Raw genomic sequence first — 22,090 nt, 5'->3', positions numbered from 1 at the left:
GGTGTCCATTGTCCAAGATTATAAGTTATTTTGCATTTCTCAGTTTTGTAATTAATGTTACTGCTATAACTAGGTTGTAATCAAAAAATTACCACCCATCCAAGGAAGGAAGGCTGGTTTCATGGTTCCATCGCCGAGATTACCACTCAATCCCTTGATTTGGTAGGCCCAAGGCACCTGATTGCAAACCAAAGCTTTGTGCTAGTGCTGATTTTTACTCTCAGCTGAGAAAGTACAGCAATATGTCTTCATACAGTGAGATGGACTCCAGCAATGGTGATGCCTCTTAGTATGAACATTCACATAGGAACAAAGGGAACGCAATGCCTGATCTTGGACAAGGCTCAAACCATGGACAGCAAGCTGAAAATATTGTTGTTGGGCAAGATGCACTGCCTTCAAGGCATAAGGAGGCTGATGACCAACAAAGTGAAGAGGAATTTGATGACCGCTTCAAAAATCGGATGAGGACAGCAGCAAATCTCTTTGGTGAATTGGCAAAGGATCCTCAATTTACTCGATTTTTGCATGCTCCAAAGAAGGACAGCAAAGGCAAGAAGAAGAAGACGTCTTTTACTTCTTCGGGATAGCAAAATGCACCAAACATAATGCCAAACCCTTCATTTGAAGCTCCTAAACATGCTGATGAAATAAAACAATTGGTACCTACGGGGCGATTTAGACAATTGGGCATGCATGCTATGATAGGGCAACCAAGATATTTTTGTGGAAGCACGATTTTTCATGCTATGGTTGGACAAGGACTGCATATGGGAATGTATGGCACAAATCCCTATGGTATGCACCAACCAATGCATGGTGTGCAAGGCCAATGTATTCAGGTATGGTTGGAAATTTGCACAACCCAAAGTATGGCAGCATTGGCTTGATGCCTAGGGCACGAAGTAGCATGTTTGGTATTGCATCTACACCCCCAAATGCTTATGGGGCTCAAGGAATGAATGTTGGTTATGCAAATGCTCCGTTTGGCATTGGTTTTGATGTAAATTCAGCAAATGCACCCTTTTTGCAGCAGCCAGTGTATGACAACTTGACACCCAAAGGGGCAGCAAAAGACTATGATAAGGATGGAAAAGCAATGAAGTTTTGAGTCCTTCAGTGGTGTACAAGATAGGCTAAAGCTTTGACTTTCATTCAGCAGTTTGACACAGCTTATTTAGGGGGGAAACTTCACAGAGTCCTCGAATATTCAAAAGGCAACCACTTTCTTGAAAGGAAATGCATTACAATAGTGGTTTACTCTTTGGATGCAAGGTAGAGCACCATCAATGTGGATACAATTTAAGAAAATGTTTGCATCGAATTGGTTGACAAGTACCTTTTTGACGTCTATGAGAAAGAGCTCTTCGTTGTAATTCATGCACTGTCTACATGGAAACATTATTTGTTGGAGGCTGATTTTACAATGCAGACAGATCATCCTCAAACTTCGAGGTACTTTCTGATGCAGACAAAGTTGTCAGAGAAGCATATGAGATGGGCAAATTTTCTCTCTATATTTCATTTTCAAATTGTACATATTGATGGGAAAAAGAATGTTGTGGCCGATGCACTGTCACATAAGCCACAAATTTCAGCCGTCAGCATGGTTTATCAAACGAGTTGGATGCCATGAAAGAGCAATATGTTGCTGATTCAAACTCTGCTAATGTTTATGATCAGCTTTGCAAAGGCCAAAGGCATGAACACTTTGTGCTAAGAGACGGATTTCTAATGATGCTTGGACAACTATGCGTCACAAAGTAGTTAAGGCCTAGAGTTATCACTGCAAGTCATGCTCCTCCATATGCACAACATAGAGGTATTGATGCCATGGTCAAGGTAGTAAGCATTTCTTTTATTGGCCAACTTTGAGGCATGATGTAGAACAATTTGTTAAAACATGCATCGTATGCCAGAAGGTAAAACATGATAGGCAAAAGATGCCAGGTTTGTTGCAGCCCTTGCCTATTCCAGATAGGCTTTGGCAGAGCATTCCAATGGACTTTATTTTTCAGCTTCCTAAGACACTTACAAGAAATGATGGGATATAGACTATAATTTGCAGGTTTAGCAAACAAGCCCATTTCATTCTGGTAAGAAAGAAAATAAAGGCTAATCATATGGCACAATTGTTTTTGCAGCACATCTTTAAGTATCATGGTATGCCAAAGTCCATCATTAGTGATCGAGAACCCCGGATGACCAGTTTATTTTGGAAGGGGTTGTTTAAGAATATGGGTACAACGCTGAAACTCATATCATCCTTCCATCCATAGACAAATGCTCAGTCGCCTGAGGAAGTAAATTCCACAGTGTTAGATCTGGGAGAAGTATTTGCCCTTGGTTGAGTTTGCTTACAACAATACATCGCATAGTTCTACGGGAAAAGCTCCCTTTGAGGTGGTTGAGGGTGGTAAGAAGCTACTACCTATTCTGCAAACTAAGGATAAGATCTTTGAGACTGATCGTTATGTGGAAAACTTGGATGTAGCCTTTGCAAAGTTAAAATATGCACTTTAGAGATCGCAAGAAAAGCAAAAGAGGGCATCTGATTGCCACAGTAAACATGCTTTGCAGTTTGCAGAGGGTGATTATGTATTGTTGTGTTTTGAAAAGGCAAGGCTGAAAAAGATAAAAGGAAGAGAAAGATTGTACCCGAAACTAAGTATAAGATACTATGGTGTTGAGCTAAAATATGCATTACTTGCTGATTAGCCTCTTAAACAGCCCCAAAACACACTAAAAATGCTCTTTTAGAGTAAAACCCTAAAACGGGGAGCGGTTCGGAGAGTTCAATGGAAACCCTAAAACGGGAAGCGGTTCGAGAAAGTTTAGTGGAAACCCTAATTTTTGGGGCCCTTCCACATCTATCAATAGACAGGCTGCCCCCATTCAGCCATCATCCTTGTTTGCAAGTTACACCAGTCCACACACCCTCTGCTGCTGTTGGCGCCCAATTCCAACCTGCAGCCCGCCTCCATCTGCTGTCCAGCCATCATCGACTGTAGCCACATCATCTTCAGCCTATCCATTGCTGTAGTAGGCGACAGCTCTCAACTGCTGGTGACTGCTCCAGACTGCTGTTCAGCCTACTGTCCATCATCTCCAGGGTCAGGCAGCCTGCGTTTTCAGCATTGCAAGCCCTGACACTCTTAGACACTATTTCAGCCTGATGTTTACAGCAGACTGTGCACAGTTTTCCAGCCCCCAATCGGTGGTACACTACTGCGTTTACCAATTTTCAGCCTCCAGACTGCTGCATTTTGGTGACCAACCTGCTGCCATTCACTATTTAGCACTCCTACACTCCGACTAGTGGTCACAGACTTGGGATCCGTCTTCAGTAGACGTCACACTCCGACATTGCTCTGCCCTTGAGCACACTGTACACTCTTACATTCATTTACAGCATTCATTCACTTCAGAGTTGTGTTCTCGCTCGCCCTTCTTCTATTTGTGTTTGAGTTTTGAGTTTTACGTTTAGGGTTTGAGTTTTGAGTTTTGTGTTTAGGGTTTGAGTTTTGCCCTCTGTGTCTGTGCCTGTGTCTTTGTGTTTCTGTCATGGTCGTACGCTGTGTGTCCTCAGTGCAAACCCTAGCACTCTTATTAACATATGGGCCCTTCCAGGTATTGGAGAAGATTAACAATGTGGCATATCGGCTAAAATTACCTCCACATTGGCAGATACACAATGCCTTTCATGTCAATTAGTCAATGACTTTTCATGATGATGTACCAGAGGATATGTGCTGAAATTCAGCCTAAGGTTGAGGAGCTAGATGAGATTTTGGTACTTGAGCAGATTTTGGCACATAAGGAAAGAAAGATCAAAGGTAAAGTTTCCAAAAGATACTTTGTGAAATTTCAAAATTATTCACCAATGGATGCCAAATGAATGAAAGAGGATGACTGGCAGACCATCCTCAATTGCTGCAGCTTTATCTAGATGCCTTTCAATTAGAGCCGACTTTAGTTCGAGCTCCATCAGGTTCAACAGAGCAAGGGTCCGAAGTATTACTTGATGCTCAAGGGGGAGGTAGCACATCCACTCCTCCAGTTATGGACAACTCTCGTATGTGGTGGATCTCACAAGGATTCAACATGCATCCAAGGTACTACGCTAACAGTATGTTTGCCATGAGGTCACTACTTAGTGTACTAGTCACTGTGAGATGTATGCAGATGAGTATGAGTTTCACCTGGGCACTGGAACTATACTTTTGCATCAGCTTATGATCAATTTGGTATGAATTTAACCTCAATTTTGAGACAAAAATTATGATCAGTTTCAGCTCAGCTTTTGGTTAGCTTGAGAACTGTTTACGGTCACTTTTGGAATCAGTTTTGCATCAGTTTTTTACATTGATTGCTGGATCGTTTTTGCAATGAGTTTGTGATCAATTTGGGGTCACATTTGCAACGGTTTGTGATCAATTCTCAGATCAGAAGATGATCAGTTTATAATCAAATTATGCTTAGTTTTCAATGGTTTACATCTGGTTCCATGGACAACAACATATGTTATGATACCATTGAATGGTTATGCTATGCTATGGTTTGGTTTTGCCAGATAAGTTGAGCTCATGAGAAATACACGTCACATGATAATCTAGCAGTGTTTTTAAGATTCTTTGTGAGTCTTATGTTATGTTATGATTGGCTAGTAATTTTCAGCATGTGTTGGGCATATGAAATGGTTGTGGAATAGTGAGTAATGTTGTGTTAACTATGATGCCTTGTGAAAATTCCAATCTACTATTTTGCTTCTGATGCATCTGGCAATGCAATTTAGGACGATTGCAAGGATTTTAAGGGGGAGGGCTGTCATGAGGACATGTATTTTTGAAACTTCACTTAACATGTGGATAATTTTTAATCACATGGTTAAGTAAAAGTTACACATGTGAGATATAACTAGGGTTAGAATAAATTTACAACCCCGGGACTCGAGGAAATCACAAGATGTCAAAATAATAAAAGTGCTATAATTATGTTGCACAAGTACTTCGTGGTATTTGGTGCCAATTGTTGGCCTAGGTCATTCATTGGCCATAAGTATCAATTGGTGATACTAAAGAAGTGGCGTTTAATGGTACCTAACACCAATCTAATGGTCAAAGATGGCATAGACACACTCGAGAATGAAAGTTGCCTAGCCAATTCAATTATTGGCCAATCACATTATTTTCCAGGGCACCAAAATAAATATTAGATTAATTTTCAATATTTAAAGACTAAAAAGTAATATTTAAAGGTTTGAGCATACATTTGGAAATGAGGTTCCAAAATCTATGCCAATGGTGGGTCTATCACTGAGTTTTCCTTCTACTTGATTTGGTTCAGTCATGGCAGCCATCAACAGGCAAATGGTCAGCTACATCAAGCATGTTGGTCCATCCAACCATCGGAGTATGCAAAAGCTCCTGAAGCTGCTATAGTGGTGTCCTGTTCGACTCAGGGAAAAATTCCTGGTCATTAGCGAATGTCGTGGATGATCTTCTTTAGCTAGGTAGCGATTCACTGAGTCACGATCATAGCTTGCAAGAGAAATTTGTGCACTCCCTAAGGGGTGTGTCTATCTCACGGTGTGGTGTAAGTGCATGTGTAGTGGAACTAGGAGATAGGCCTAACCTTGGGTAAGCCCTTGGTATGGATAATGCTAAAAAAACCATTTGGGAAGGCTGCCACTTGTCGAAAATGCCCATGCAAGACTCAAAAACGTATTTAGAGGCTGGAAAGAGGCATTTTAGTATATTCAGCCTCCAAGAGAGAGGGATGAGATGTTGTTGGTCTAATTTGCAACCATTGGAGGACCTTCTAAGGTAGCCAAGGGCAGAAGAAGACCAATCAATAGCAGGTGACAGCATCTATAGGTTGTTGAGACAGGACAGCAGTAGTAAATGACTGATTTTCTTCAGTTCCTTACATCTACAAGTTGTTGAGAGCGGACAGTAGTAGTAAATGACAGATTTTCTTCAGTTTTTCACGAAGAAAGTCTGAATTTCTCTCTCCTCAGTATTCTCACTCATCTCCTAGCCTTCTTACACCCTTGCTCCAAAGATTACAGCATTGAGATTACCAAAGGCTGAGAAATTTCAGATTTCTTTGTTGTAAACCCTAATCTACATTTAGGGTTTAGCAACAGCCTCCAAAAGCGTGCTAGAAATTGAAAGCTCCAAGACTTGGATTCAACAGGGCTAAAGCTATTTTCAATCAAATTCAGGTGGACAAACCAGAAAATCAATGAATTTGGGGCATTTTCCATCTCCACCAACGCGGGAGAATGCCAATTGATTGCCCGAATCAAGAGACAAATCAGATTGAAAACTTACTAGTCATTTTGGATACCAAGGGGAATACCAAAAGGGATTGGGAGATCCCATTGTACATTAACTTCTTCTTCTATTTAGTTTAATAAATACCGAAAGGGGCACCAATTTCGAGGCCAACAAGGTGTCCATTGTCCAAGATGGTAAGTTATTTTGCATCTCTCAGTTTTGTAATTAATGTTACTGTTATAACTAGGTTGTAATCAAGGAATTACCACCCATCCAAGAAAGGAAGGCCGGTTACACACAAAGCAAGAAAGAGAGGTAAAAATACCCCCACATTCCATATTTATAGGGGGTTTGGAGTATTTGTCCTACCATGTGCAATAAATGCCAGCAATACAAATAAAGCCATTTTGGGAGGTTCAATGGAGACCAAAATTAGAAATTCGTACACTACAATTAAATGTTAATGCATCTAATGATATTGGTTGCTCAACATGTACATTATTTTTCTCTCCAAACCCTAGTATATTCTCACAAGCCATGCACTATTGCTCTCTAACCAATACCAACTTGCCATCCTCTTTGACAATTTGTCCTCTAGCTCTCATAGACCATACACAAATGTTCTCTCGTATACCACCTCATGAGCAAGTCCTTTTGCTCCCCTAGACCATACTTAATCCTCTACATAAGGGTTAGAGTGATAGTCCGATGTTTTAGTAGTTGATTTAGGTGCTCATCAGACATAATCCACGTTCCTTACATTACATAAGAACTTGACAAGAGAGGCTTAGCATGGACCTCTTCGTATACGAGATAAAAGTTATTCTAAAGAGAAGCCTTTAAAGTGTCCAAAATGAGATTCTCGATGCCAAAAAATGTCTCCAATGAAAACTCCTTTTAAAAACTTCTACACGAGTCATTAAATTTTTGGAGATTAAAAAAAATTGACTGATTCTAAAGAGAAGCCCTCTAAACTACCACTTTGACATCACAAATTGTTGCATTAGTTTCATATGAAACATAAATGTGGCCTAATTGTGACACATGGCCACGCATGGTCATTTCTCCATGATGATGTTAACATGACCAATATCAAAAAGTGGAGGCCATTTGCACCACGGCCACTTGGGATACTTGTAGAGCATGTCATTTGAGGGTGCCTAGTCAAGGGAGGATGCATACAAAGTTATGTTGTTTAGTATGCATGTGCTCTACCCAATGACAAATGATGAGGCAACTAAAGAAAAGAGAGAATCTACAATTGAGTGTTGTTGCTTAAACCTGACGGTATGATCTTTCTGGTCTAACACTTTGCTAATATAGGTGTCATTTCAGCTCCCAACTAGACTTTTAGTAATGCTTTGAATAGTTATTAATGGATACATAGGCATTTCATAAAAGAGGCTCTTCTCTTCCATCACAGAACCTCATAGAAGTTGGATACAGTGCATAGTGAGAAAGACCTTACATTATATTATTAAAGAAATTTGAAGCAACCCTTACCTATTTCTCTCTTCACCTGGCAACTCTGTGAAACGAACTGGTCTCTCAGCATATGCAGCAAAAGTTGCCTGCAATACAAACCACTCAGTATTCACCTCTACTGTAGTAAGACCCTTTTATCAAAAAAAGAGTTGCCTAGACAGCAAATACTCGCAAGTTAAATTTTATACCAACCTCCAAAGAACCTAAGCCAGTAAAGGAGTACAATCTTGTTGGTGTAACCGCAATCACAAAATATCGCATTTGAGCTCCCAAGCTACTCATTTCCATCTACCAAACCAAGAAAACCAACAAGCTGCATATTGTGTCGAAAAGCTCATGTAGAAAAAATGGCTGACTTGAATAGCTTTTTTCCTTGCCAATTGATATGGACTCACTTGTAAGCCAACCACAGGTTCCTGGAGTTCAGTAAGTTCATAAAGCAGCTTTAAAGGTTTCTCCCTTTTCTCCTTCTCCTCCAAGGATGTCTCGAATAGTTGGCCACTCAATGTTCCAAGAATGATCTCTCGTGTCGTAGCTTTATGTAAGATGAGCCCACAAATAAATGTAAGAAAGATCTCACAAATAAGGCCCTAAGGACAGGACACACACAAACCAGTACCTTCATTGATCTGATACTTGTTCCATGCTACAGAGCACACAGTTACACCTTTGAGTCTACTTAGAATCCGAGACTTCTTCCACTTGGTATGCAGGTAGTGTGTTTCTGTTCCAGTATTCGTGCGTACCACCGCCAAACCATGTCTCCCACCAGGATCAATGAACACTCGGAGAACTGCTTGCTCAGAGGCTTTACTAGTATTCAAATCAAGTTCTGGGAAACCAAAGAGATCAATTCCTTACAAGAGTTGGTGCAAAACCACAGTAATAATGTGTGATGATCTATGCAGAAATCTCAGTTTGCCAACATAGATCAAAGACAATCTGTAAGATGACAACTCGTACCCAGGGGAAATTCCTCTCCGGAAAAATCATGGCGAACGAGCCATCCTTTGTCGGTTCCAACGAGAATGACATTGTTCCCAGCAGCAATTGATGTCACAAACCCGTGGTTTCTTGAAGGATTCCTTTCTAGAACCTCAACTGCAAAGAGCTGGCTCATACTTTTAGAAGGTGTCGTAGAGCGCAGAACTTCATATCCCTGCCAAGCCACATAATTATAAATCCTCCGGCTGATGCACAGCTCTCTCTCTCTCTCTCTCTCTCTCTCTCTCTCTCCGGTTAGCTCAGTGAAGACATACCTCCTCCTCATCGTCCACCTTTGCTGCTTCCGAGGATGACTTATACGATGGGCCTGGCAATGTGTCTGCCTGATTGGAGACCCATTGATCAAGCATTTTGTGTGTGTAGAAAGGATCGATCACTGAACGTATCGATCGATTATGTCATATAAAGCTTGATAACGTGTTTGATCGCTGTGTCGTATCAAAAGCTTGATTTTTGACCGCCTTCACTGTTACTAAGTGCTGTACATGTATCTTAGAGGGGGGGCCCGGCCCCACGCCCCACGCCATTACTGTTACTAAGGGCGGGTTCAAACAAGCCCGGACATGGGCGAAGCACAGGGGTGTATGTTGAATGTGTCAAAAAAGGATTGGCGTAGGGAATTGAGGACGGACATAAAACCTGTCCGCCACATCTATGGCGGATATAAGGCGGCTGAACACACTACGTCATTCGGAAGGCTTGAACAAGTGCCACGTCAAAAGTAATTGAAAGAGTTTACTAGCTGGCCGATGATGATTTGTTGTCAAGCTAGGGCACAAGTGTTTATATAAAATCTATCCGATTGTGTGTGAACTGAATCAGAATGGACAGACATTTTAGAGAATGTGTCCGTCTGACCTACTGTGAACTGGCCCTAAGTGCTGTACATGTAATCTTAGGGTGGTTACACACAGCCTCAGGTTGTTGGGATTATATGCAAGTTTTCCATTGCTTTGGTTAGACACTAAACTGCACCCAGATATCATTTTCTTTTTTATTTTCGTTGTGGGTTTGGTGAACTCCCAAACCTCCATTTTTGGCCCCAAACCTGTGCTCTCCCCAAACCTACATTTGAATTAAAATTTGAATTTTGCAATCATCACCTATTGAGGTCCTTTAATGCACGCACAATGAAAATAAAGAAGAAAATAACATTCGAGTTTTCATTCTAAGGAGCAGGCGAGTCCAAGGAGCAAGTGGTCCAGGCGTCCAAGCGGGTCTAAGAAGTAGAGCAGGTGGTCCAACCTCAGCACTATCTCCCACGGGGTCATTATGACCTCGAGGAGTTGGGATCAACGGCTCTCGTTGATCCCTCTCCTCACGACCACGGCACAGACGTCGATCCTATGGGAGATTAAACCCATCCTTGTTTGGTCATCCTGCCCAAATCATAAACGAGACCAGCCGGAAAAGTGCCCATCGATGGGCCGTCTGATACGTGTCTGCGCATGCGAACTAGAGACGCCTTAACTCCTTATAATTGGGAGGGACCCAGAGAATGTGCCGCCGCCAACGAACAGGGTGATATCAAGCCCTAGGAGCATGCGAAGTCCCAGATGGGTCAGAGTTCATTTGCACATTTGCCCCCCCTTCCGTTCTCGTTCTCTCTCTCTCTCTCTCTCTCTCTCTCTCTCTCTCTCTCTCTCTCTCTCTCTCTCTCTCTCTCTCTCTCTCTCTCTCTCTCTCTCTCTCTCTCTCTCTCTCTCTCTCTCTCTCTCTCTCTCTCTCTCTCTCTCTCATACCCATAGTAGCTGCAGCCTGCGCATCCAAAGAGAGCTCGGCGTCTTCATCCCTCCCAGAGAGCTACATGCATACCCCGACCACAGTAGCATGCGCCACCCACTCAGCTCGGCGTCTTCATCTCTCCCAGAGTGCTGCGTGCGTATCCCAACTCCCCTAGCTCGTGCAGTCTATGCATCCCTCCCAGCTCGGCGGCTTCATCCCAACTCAAAGTGCATACCCCGACCACAGTAGTGTGCGCCACCCACTCAGCTCAGTGTCTCAGTCTCTCCCAGAGTGCTGCATGCGCATCCCGAAAACATCGCTCGTGCAACCTGCACATCCCTCTCAGCTCGGCGGCTTCATCCCAACTCAGAGTGGAGCCGTTGATACCCGCTTTGAGTGTGTGCGCATCCCATGCCCATTTGGATGCATGCTGGTCTTCATCCACAGTCGGCGTCTGAGTCTCGGTGAGACAGTTCGGCGTCTCCAGTTTTGTATGCGCCTCCGTCTTCATCCCTCCCACAGTCGGCTTCATCCCAACTCCGTCTTCATCAGCACATTAGGCCAACGGCCTCAAGCTGCAACGTTGATCCCAACACAGGAGGTTGCAGCGTGACCGTGACTCGGGAGGCTGCAGTGTGACCGTGACTCAGGAGGTTGCAACATCTCAGGAGGCCCAAGCGTCTTCATCAGCGTGACGCCTGTGTGGGAGGCACTATCTCCCGTCTCAGGCTCAATCCTTTTGTAAAATTTCACAATAATCTCATAATAATGCTCTCTTTGGATGCAAGCATATTGATGTTGGAAGAGTTTGTTGATTAGGTCTCTATGTTACTTACGTCACTATCATTTTGCAATTAAAATATGTGCTAACGTCACTATCACTTGGCGAGTGTTGAAAACTGTATGAATGTATTGAGTCTCAATCCTTCTCAAAATTCATTAATTGGAATCATACAAGAATCCCAACAACCATAGCATAGTCCAAGTGCCATCACTTGGCATATTCAAGGTTTGTTGATTAAGGCTCTATGTGCCTAACGTCACTATCATTTTGGAATATGATCACAATGAAAAACCTCAATCTTGGTTACAATCGTAGTAATGGGACTACCCCTAATGTAGTCACAAGTCTAATGTTATTTTCAAATATGATTACAATGTAGAACCTCAATCTTGGTTCCAGCCACATTAATGAGACTATCCTTGATGTAGTTGCAAACCCACCAATCATCACTTTTAGCTTTTTCCATGCCCCAAAATCTACTTAATGGTCACATACCATTAGGGATATGGCAATTAATACATGTGCAAAGCACAGATCTACCTATAGATCATCTATATAGGTCAAATTTGGCGAGTTTTGGGAATTGTATGAATGTGTTGAGTCTCAATCCTTCGCAAAAATAATTGATTGGAATCCTATAAGAAGCCCAATAACCATGTTACAATGTCAAAATATATATTATTGCACTAGGAATAATAAGGCAAGGCACTAGTACTTGGAAGTGTTGTAGTGAGGTGATAGCTTGGTGAAGAATTGTAACATTAGAGGTTTCTGACCTACTATTGATAGCCTACCAATTTTTTTAATAGAGCTTTTTTATTGTTACTAAATTGAACACATCTAGTCGTTAGATTGGATGTGGCATCCACCATTGGTCATAAATCATGACATATTCTATATTTGGTCTTTCATCAAGCATGTCCACAAAAGTAAGCCATGCTACTCATTTTTTGAAGAGCATGTTGATTATTTTGCTAATCTAGGATGGGGCTCACAATATTCGGGAAGCATTATGGATTACTCATTTCTTCTTGTCATGTACTTGTCATGATGGATTACTTTATGAATTATGTTATGTTTCATGTTTTATATGATGGTTATGAGTAGTTATGGACTACTCACTTTTTGTTGTAACGTACTTGTCATGGATTAGGTGACATGGATTTTTTTAATGGATTATAAGTAATTATGTACCATACTGTGTCATGGATTATATCATGGAGTACTCACTTCCTTTGCACTTATAAGTTGATATGTACTTGGTTATGAGTAGTTATCAACTTCTCACTTTTTGTTGTTTTGTGACATGGATTATCCAATGGTTATGAGTAGGTGCGCACGCTTTTACCTCTGGCAAATGGCTCCACGCACTCGTAGCCATCCTTCGTCGGATGTCCATTCGCGAAAAAATACCAAACTAAGGTGGCCTATTTAATATTTGTTTAGGGTTTTCTTGACGTTCATTATTGATTTCTCACATATTGTGTAGTTCCGTTTCTTTTTTTTTAGGTTGCATCATCTCCTCGACGTACTCATAGAGGGGTTCGGGCGGCAGGCGCGTCTCAAACATCCATCGAAAGAGAAGTGCCGAGCTACTCTCAGGTAAGTGTTTATCCTACTTTCGGTTTTGTTAGTAAGCATACTCCTAAGATGTGATACTTATAAATAGAATGTCACTTTACATAGGAAAACCCACCATACATGGAGATCACACTACCGGATGGGTCTTTTGCCCGTCAGTGCCGTGTTGATATTCTTTGTCCGAAGAGGCATGTCAACATAAAGAGACGGGCAAGGATGATACAGCATTTGAAGGATGAGCATGGTATCCATTATGATATTCCATGTCGAAAGACTGGCCGTCCCATAGGCGCACAGCATGCTCGCCATACTGTTGGTGCTTGGCACCGCCAAGCAGAGGCTCAGTTCTCTAACCTTGAAAGAAAGTTGAGTTTGGCCCGAAGTAAGTACGAGAAGACTTAGTATGCGAGAGCGAGCTCATTATGGGACTTACTCGAAGATGCTGAGCATACCATGGAGAGGCAGGAGTATGTGGAGGCATTTGTGAATAGACAAATGGGCAAATATGATTCCAAAAGAGATGAGCGTGTGCGGAGAACTCAAAGTCGAATAGCGGATGGCTACCAAAAACATGTAAGTCTCTTACCTGATATTGTTTATTCTTCTATAGTGTCATATGCAAATGCAATTTTATTACCTTGGCCTTGAGTTTATCATTTTTTTATATATGTATATTCACTCACAAGTTGCCTTCCTTAGAAACGACCTCGCACACGAGAGTATGAGGATGTGCCTCATATTGATGATGAGGGTCAAGTCCTAGACCACCATGCCAAGTTGCAAACAGTGGAGCGAAACTTTCAGATAGAGATGGATAGCTTATTGTGGACTGGTCCTCCATCCATTGGCGATGCTATGGACTTTCAGGTTAGTTTATCTCAATTTTGTGGCTTTTGGTTATGGTTATGGTTCAGGTTAGTTTATGGGAATTGTGTAGTTAGGATTATGGTTATGGTTATGTTTATGGTTATGGCATTGTTTGTTGTGTAGTTTATGGGCATTGTGTAGTTAGGATTATGGTTATGGCTATTGTTTATGGTTATTGTATAGTTTATGGGCATTGTGTAGTTAGGATTATGGTTATGGTTATTGTTTATGGTTATGATTATGGCATTGTTTATGGTTATGGTTATGGCATTGTTAGTTATGGTTATGGTTATTGTTTATTGTTATGGTTATGATTTTGTGTAGTTTGTTATGGTTCTGGTTATGGCATTGTTTGTTGTGTAGTTTATGGGCATTGTGTAGTTAGGATTATGGTTATGGTTATTGTTTAAGGTTATGGTTATGGCATTGTTTATGGTTATGGTTATGTTTATGGCTATGGGCATTGTGTAGTTAGGATTATGGTTATGGTTATGGTTATGTTTATGGCTATGGCATTGTTTGTTGTGTAGTTTATGGGCATTGTGTAGTTAGGATCATGGTTATGGTTATTGTTTATGGTTAAGGCTATGGCATTGTTTATGGTTATGGTTATGTTTATGGCTATGGGCATTGTGTAGTTAGGATTATGGTTATGGTTATTGTTTATGCTTATGGTTATGGCATTGTTTATGGTTATGGTTATGTTTATGGCTTTGGCATGGTTATGGTTGTGTAGTTAGGATTATGGTTATGGTTATTGTTTATGCTTATGTTTATGGCATTGTTTATGGTTATGGTTATGTTTATGGCTATGGGCATTGTGTAGTTAGGATTATGGTTATGGTTATTGTTTAAGGTTATGGTTATGGCATTGTTTATGATTATGGTTATGTTTATGGCTATGGCATTGTTTGTTGTGTAGTTTATGGACATTGTGTAGCTAGGATTATGGTTATGGTTATTGTTTATGGTGAAGGTTATGGCATTGTTTATGGTTATGGTTATGTTTATGGCTATGGGCATTGTGTAGTTTATGGGCATTGTGTAGTTAGGATTATGGTTATGGTTATTGTTTATACTTATGGTTATGGTTATGTTTATGGCTATGGCATTGTTTGTTGTGTAGTTTATGGGCATTATGTAGTTAGGATTATGGTTATGGTTATTGTTTATGCTTATGTTTATGGCATTGTTTATGGTTATGGTTATGGCATTGTAGGGCGAGGGGAGTAAGCGCTTCACGTCGCTCCTCCTATCACCTCGACCCACCCCTATCACCATCTCCTCCCCTCTTGAGTATCCAAGTGACGCTCCCCATTGCATATTCACAATTGGATGTAGTTCGGTTGACACCATTAAGAATGGCTCTCCTATCAAGATGAAGGGGCAAAAAAGTGCCACCTCAAGGTGCGTTCTTATTAATTGTAATGCTTTCATTGTGTTGTATTTCTTGTACTTGTGATTGGTTGCATTGTGTGTGGTTGCTTTCTGGTATTATTTTAGGTTAGAGAGTTCCGCACATATCGAGTTCGTGGCTCTATGCTCAAAACCCCGTGTGGATGTCGACCATGCTTTGTTGGATGCATTGCGGTGCGTAGAGGAGGCATCCACCCGTACTATGAATTTGTTCGCCATGTAAGTTTGCTAAACTAGTTATAGCTCTCTTGGTTGTTGCCTGATGATTAGGACTAGGGGTTTTGTTATTCTACTAAACTAATTTGTGCTTTTATTCATAGTTGGATGGAGTATGTGATTCCAAGAGAGCACATCCATGATGTATGCTTCGTGGATAGTCTGTGGTTTCCATACATCAATATGGTTGAGCCACAAGACGATAGTGTTTCATTGAGGAATTACTTTGATAGCTGCGATCCCACGAGGTCCACATTTATATTTCTTCCTGTGCTTGTGAGGTTTGTAGTCCCTTTATGCATACTTATTGGAAATGGCAAATCATAGCCCTTTGATGTACTAGTTTTAATAGCATTCTTTGATGTATAGGTCACATTGGTGTCTTTTTGTGGTCTTCAACCCTATGCTAAGAAGGGTTGAAAAATTACCTAGTGATCAGAGAGCCATCCTATGCCTTGACTCCTTGGAATGCACTGATTTCACGGCATGTCTACCTTATGTGCATAGGTATCTTAACATTCTATATGCATCCATGCTTTATGTTGTGTCACATATGTATTATGTTCATCTCTTTTGTGTCTATGTTTCAGGGCCGTGTTTGCATTATCAAGGCTTTGTACTGACCCAGTGTGCGCTAAGTTTCTATCGGATGTGGAGAAAATGAAGCTCATCCACATTAAGGTATGTCACTATAGTGTTAAAGTAATGCTGTCCCTTAGAGATGTAACATAGGGAAGTTCACATAAAGATGACTATAATCCCTTTTCACAGGCCCCTCAACAGACAAATGCAATAGATTGTGGATTCTATGTGATGCTTTCATAAGACTACTCATCGAGGGTGGCGTGGTTGGGAAACCAACCAAAAAATGGGTAAGCCTATACTGGTATAATTGCTTTTGCTATGCGACTTTGAATGGTCTAGTGTGCATACGTCAATCCATAATCAACTTATTGTATTGCAGTTAACAAGAAAAAGGTTCAATGCCACCTACGTTACAACTTTGAAGGAGGACCTTTACCAGTGGGCACTTGGAGTGTTGGAGAGGTGATCTTGTGTGGATTTACTTGGTTTGTGACATTTACTTGGTTTGTGGCAGTCATGGACTTATGGTCTCACTTATGGTCATGTACTTGGTTTGCGGCAAACATGTACTCACTTGTCAATGTCTTTTGGATATTGATATAATGATGCATATACAAGGTTTCAACTGTATTGGTTTTTTATGTAAAGGTTTATTTTATGTCAAGTATTTTTATGCCAAGGTAATGCTTTCATGCTATGGTTTGGGGTGTATTACATATTGTTTTTTTATGTCGAGGTAATACTTTTATTACGTTATGGTTTATTACGTCATAGTTCATGCAAGGTTTTGTATGTCAAGATAATGCTTTTATGCTATGTTTTACTAACATTGATAGTGCATATGCTTCATGGTAGAAAAGAGAGGCATTTAGTGCATGTTTTATAGGTCACAAAAAGAAGTAGGGACAGGCAGGGGTTTTGTGAATGGATCATAAACATTTGCTTCTTTGATTGTCAAGTCACTAATGATTTAATGTTACTAATCTCACGATGAAGTCACTAATCTCATGTTACAAATCTCTAAATCAAAGCTTATCATTATTGAGTCCTCATGTGGTTCAAAGTTTTCATTGCACCATAGTACTTTGTTACATTATTCCATAGGATGTGTGGTTTAGAAATCATTATTTGATCTTATCTTTTTCCAAGTTCAAAGTAAATGTTCAAGTTGATAAGTTGTCTATATTACGTAATCTGATAAAACAGACACACACACACACACACACACACACACACACTCTCTCTCTCTCTCTCTCTCTCTCTCTCTCTCTCTCAAATTGACCTTTGGAACATGAATTGAACTCATGCATCTTTTGGAATGGACCCATGCATTTGCATTATAAGAAAATTGGATGTAGCTTCTTCTTGCTTTATCACATGAGTCAATTTGTTAAAGTGTGTTCCATCTAGATAGTTATCATTTTGGAGTGCATCTTTTTGACATATATGACTAGAAAACACATATACATATATCCAGTAAGTGTTTCATCTCATTAATTCATAGTAGCCCTTTCAATAGAGTTGCTACACACACACACACACACACCCCTCTCTCTTAGTTGGTGCTACACACATGAATTGTACTTATACATCCATTGTTCATAGACCCTTGTCTTTTCTTTGAATAATAAAATATAACATAGCTTCAACTTGCTTTATCACATGTGTCAATCATGCTTCCCAACAATGCACCCATCTAATTTTCGCAGCTTATAAACATTTATGAGAATATGACAAATACCTTGTTTTGATCTCGTAGACGGAGAGCCTCCAAATACATTGCCGTCCAATCATCCTTCGAAAATTTGCCTGCAGCAGGACGACACGTAGAAAATTGACGCTCAAAAGCAACCTAATATCATAGACAATGGCTTAGAAGGTAATATACCTTCAATTCGAATTTGATATGATAGTGTCTGTACCTCCCTTGGTATCATGAAGAACCTATAAATGACACAATCCAATGGAGATGCATTTTTCAAATGAAACCGGTCCTTGCTAAGGCTCATCTTCGCGACGTGCCGACATGTCCCAACGTCAAACAGGTCATCCTTGCAACAATCAATCACAGTTGGATGCACCAGCAAGTGATACAAGTCGGCACAAGATCCAGGTACATGAACCTCGTGTGGTCCATGGACTCGTATAGTGACATCATGGAGATCGTCTTTGTACTCGATCTGCACCTTGAAAGGGCAACCACATTTCTTCGAGGTTCGCAACCTATGGATTTGGGAGCCCTTTCGAGTTGCTCTACCACTGCGATGACATGCATATTCCACTATTGTCTTCCCTAAACCATGCTTTTTGGTCGAGCGGACCTTGCCCAACCTAACATTGTGTTCAAGCATGATTTCTTGAAGCCTCCGCTCAACAAGAGATCTATCTACAGTAAGCTCCAAGATGGGTGCTTTTCTTTCTAGAACCTTCCCATGAACTAAAAATGGGCCTTTATAACCATGGGGCCTTGTGAACACCTTGCAAGTACACCCACTGATGAGATCTCTCACATACGCAAGAGGAATGCTATGCCTTCTCAAGTTAGTACACTACGTGGATTTGATGGAATCAATTGTGACATTGATACCCTCGTGAGCACCTGTAACCTTATTTATGTGATTTTCAAGGAATATGCTCTTCCACTCCTCTATATATGCAATGCGCAATTATAGCTCCGATTTCAAGGCCAATGTAATGTGTCCATCGCCATTTCTACCAATGCAAAGACCTTCTCTGATTCTTCTCCACTTCTTCAAGTCGAGCAACTCCCTCCTGTGGAGTTGCTTGAGCACCTCCAATGTGATGGCCTTCTGCCCACTTAAATCACTGACCATCAAGCTATAAGTCTCTCTATTAAAAGAAAAGTACTTCGATGAGGTATAGGTAGTTGGGCTTGGTGCATTGATAGTGATTTCTTGTGGTGCCGAATCATTGTCTCCACTTAAGAAATCAAGCATCTCAACCTCGTCGCTTGATGATCCATCTAATGTCTCTTCATCCCTGTCGAGATCATTGATCTCAATGTCGCTTTCCATAATCCATGCGTGTTGACTACATACGTATATATCACCAAAACATCATTCCAATGTCACAATGCATCCAATGCAAATATGAGAGGAAGAAAGAGAGAGAGATATGCACCTTGTAGTGGAAGCCATGAGCAAGAAATCGCAATATGAACCTCAAACCTTTGTTCCAATGATCTCGTGAGCTTGTATGCGCTTGGAATATGGGCCTCCAACCTCCGTTCACAACAGCACAAGAATGCGCCTTGCGTGCAGGATTTTCCTGTGGGTAATACCGAGAGCTTTTCGGCTTTCGGTACCAGGTCAACACAGTTTACTTTAATGGCTGGGTTTACTTGTAGTCCACAATTCAAAAACTTGCATTAGAGATAGTGGGGCCCGCAGAATCTACTATCTTCTTACTGCCAGCCCATGCAATCAATTTCAACGACTTGCGGTGCATTTATAGTCCTGGATGGGTTTACTTTTGCATGTGGCAACGAACATCCCCGAATTTTGAGACGCCGTTGCTCCGTCAGATTCAAGTTTCCGGCTAGTTGGGTTTTGTAAAGCTGGTTGGGTTTACTTCTGCATAAAGCAACGGCTCAGATGAAGAGCCTTTTTTTGGGGTCAAGAGGAGCCGTTGATCCCAACTCCCCGAGGTCATAAAGACCCCGTGGGAGATAGTGCTAAGGGGTGGTCCAAGCGTCCAGCCATCCACGTGCACACCACGCGTAGCAGGTCTTCTCTCTCTCTCTCTCTCTCTCTCTCTCTCTCTCTCTCTCTCCGCCAAGGAGGGGGCGGGCAAGGCTTTGTCTCTCCGTTCGCGGCCTCCTGCAACGCCTTGCCCCGCCCTCTAGCCATTGTGGCCCTCGCCCCTTGGCCGTCGTCACATCCACCCTCGCGGCTCCCTCATCGCCTCGCCCCGCCCCATGGACGTCGTGGCCGCCGTGCCCCACTTAGCCATCGTCGCATGCACCTTGGTGGTCGTGCTAGCCGCCCCCCCTCTTGGCCATCGTCGCATGCGACACGCCCTGTGGTTATGCCACCCATCGCCCCCCCGTTGCATCCACGCCCCCCCCACTCTGCGCCCCATGGCCGTCCTGCCTGTCGCCCCCCACGTGTACACATAGTAATATTAATATTAATAGTTAATAGTTATATTATTATTAATTATTATTATATAGTTATTAATGGTTAAATTATTATAGTTATTTAATTATTAACTAATGTAGTTAATAATAATTAGTTTTAGTTATATTATATAGTTATTAGTTTTACTTAGTTATAATTATTAGTTATATTTAGTAATGGTTATAGTTAATTTAATTAATTGATTAGTTAGATTAACGTTAATATTGTAATATTTTAAGCTATTATTGATTTATGAGTTATTATCATTATTTTTGTTTTATTTTATTAGTATTAATTAGTTTAGTTGTTATTTAGTCTATTATTAATTGTTATTTTGATTTTGTTATTGAGTTTATTATTAGTTTTTTATTATTATATTATGGTGTTATTTTACTTAGATATTGTTAGTTGTTGTATGTATTATTAGTTAGTTATTAGTTATTTGTTTTTATTTTTGTTATTATTACTATTTGAATTAGTTTGATTGTGATTCAGTTTTACTTTTTTATTACTTTATTTTTGTTTTGTTATTTTAATTAGTTTAGTTGTTATTCTTATTGTTATTATTATTTTAATTAGTTTAGTTTTTATTTAGTTTTTTATTATTTGATTTTCTTATGATATTATTTTATTTAGATATTATTCGTTGTATGTATGTATGTATTATTATTATATTATTAGTTATGTAGTTAATAGTTAGTTATAGTTATAGTTATAAAGTTTTTTATTATTAGTTAATTAGTTTAGTTGTTATTCACTTTATTATTAACTGTTCTTTTAATTTTCTTATTGAGTTTATTTTATTATGATGTTATTTTACTTAGGTATTGTTAGTTCTATGTATTATTAGTTAGTTATTTGTTATTTGCTATTATTATTATTATTATTAGTTTGGTTGTTATTCAATTTCAATTTATTATTATCTTATTATTGTTTTGTTATTTTCATTACTTAGGTTGTTATTGTTATTTTATTTAGTTTAGTTGTTATTTAGTTTATTATGGTATTATTTTTTTCAGATATGTTTAGTTGTATGTATTTTTTATTGTTTTATCATATTTTTATTATTATTTCAATTTTAATTAGTTTAGTTATTATAAAAATTTATTGTTGTTTTGTTATTTTTATTGGTTTAGTTAATATTTTATTTTATTTTATTAACTTTAGCTATTATTGTTATTGCTATTATTATGTTATTGTTAATTTAATTACTTGATAGACATATAAAATAAAGTAATTAAAATAAACAATAACATAATAATTTAACTAACTAAACATAATAACTATCGTATTTAATTTAACTAACTAAACTAATAAAGTGATAAAAATCTAAAACTGAATCACAATCAAACTAATTCACATAATAATCATTACAAAAACAAATAACTAATAACTAATAACTAACTAATAATATATACAACAACTAATAATAAATTTAATAAAAACTAAACTAATAAGAATAATAAAATTAAACAAAAAACAATAATAACCCATAACTCAATAATAACTTAAAATATTACAATATTAACGTGAATCTAATTAATAATAACTAACTAATCAATTAACTATAACTAACTAACTAGCTATTAACTATATTATAATATATAACTATAATAATAATAATTGTTATTATTATTATAAATATTAATAACTAAAAGTAATAATAATAATATAACCAATAATTATTAATATAACTATTAATATTAATATTACTACTTGGACCCAACAGGGGGTGGGGCAGGGTGGGGTGGGGCAGGGTTGGGGGGGGGGGGGGGGGGACGGTGTGGATGCGACGGGGGGCGCGAGACAAGAGTCCACGAGGCTGGACGTGACAGGGGACGGCATGCAGCACAACCACGGGGCAGGGTGCACGCGACGACAGCCAAGTGGGGTGCAGTGGCCACGACGGCCACGAGGCGATGTGGGGCGAGGCAATGTGGGAGCCACAAGGGTGGACATGACGACGGCCAGGAGGTGCGATGGGTACAACATCTACAGGGTGTGGG

At 39.9% G+C, this 22,090-nt stretch overlaps 1 protein-coding gene across 4 annotated transcripts in view; it reads right to left on the bottom strand.

Moving 5' to 3' along the window:
* Positions 1-9,293, bottom strand: part of LOC148012489 (zinc ion binding protein) — a 155,906-nt gene extending 146,613 nt beyond the window's left edge. For 2 of the 4 annotated variants that reach the window (XM_087669722.1, XM_087669723.1), the window contains exons 1-6: positions 9,026-9,293; positions 8,730-8,925; positions 8,386-8,598; positions 8,162-8,301; positions 7,959-8,054; positions 7,785-7,852 (exon numbers count right to left, since the gene is read on the bottom strand). In XM_087669722.1, the coding sequence (XP_087525848.1) occupies positions 7,785-7,852; positions 7,959-8,054; positions 8,162-8,301; positions 8,386-8,598; positions 8,730-8,925; positions 9,026-9,121 (809 nt within the window). In that variant the 5' untranslated portion in view covers positions 9,122-9,293. The remainder of the gene's footprint in view (positions 1-7,784; positions 7,853-7,958; positions 8,055-8,161; positions 8,302-8,385; positions 8,599-8,729; positions 8,926-9,025) is intronic. The other 2 variants (XM_087669720.1, XM_087669721.1) reach the window with 2 other exon arrangements.
* Positions 9,294-22,090: the final 12,797 nt, after the last annotated feature.

Source organism: Lygodium microphyllum, chromosome 27 (genome assembly GCF_053477565.2).
Source record: "Lygodium microphyllum isolate KBCC chromosome 27, Lygodium_microphyllum_v1.1.10, whole genome shotgun sequence".
Lineage (NCBI taxonomy): Eukaryota > Viridiplantae > Streptophyta > Polypodiopsida > Schizaeales > Lygodiaceae > Lygodium > Lygodium microphyllum.
Note: the sequence above shows the minus strand (reverse complement) of the source record. Positions and strands in the feature narration are given on the sequence as shown.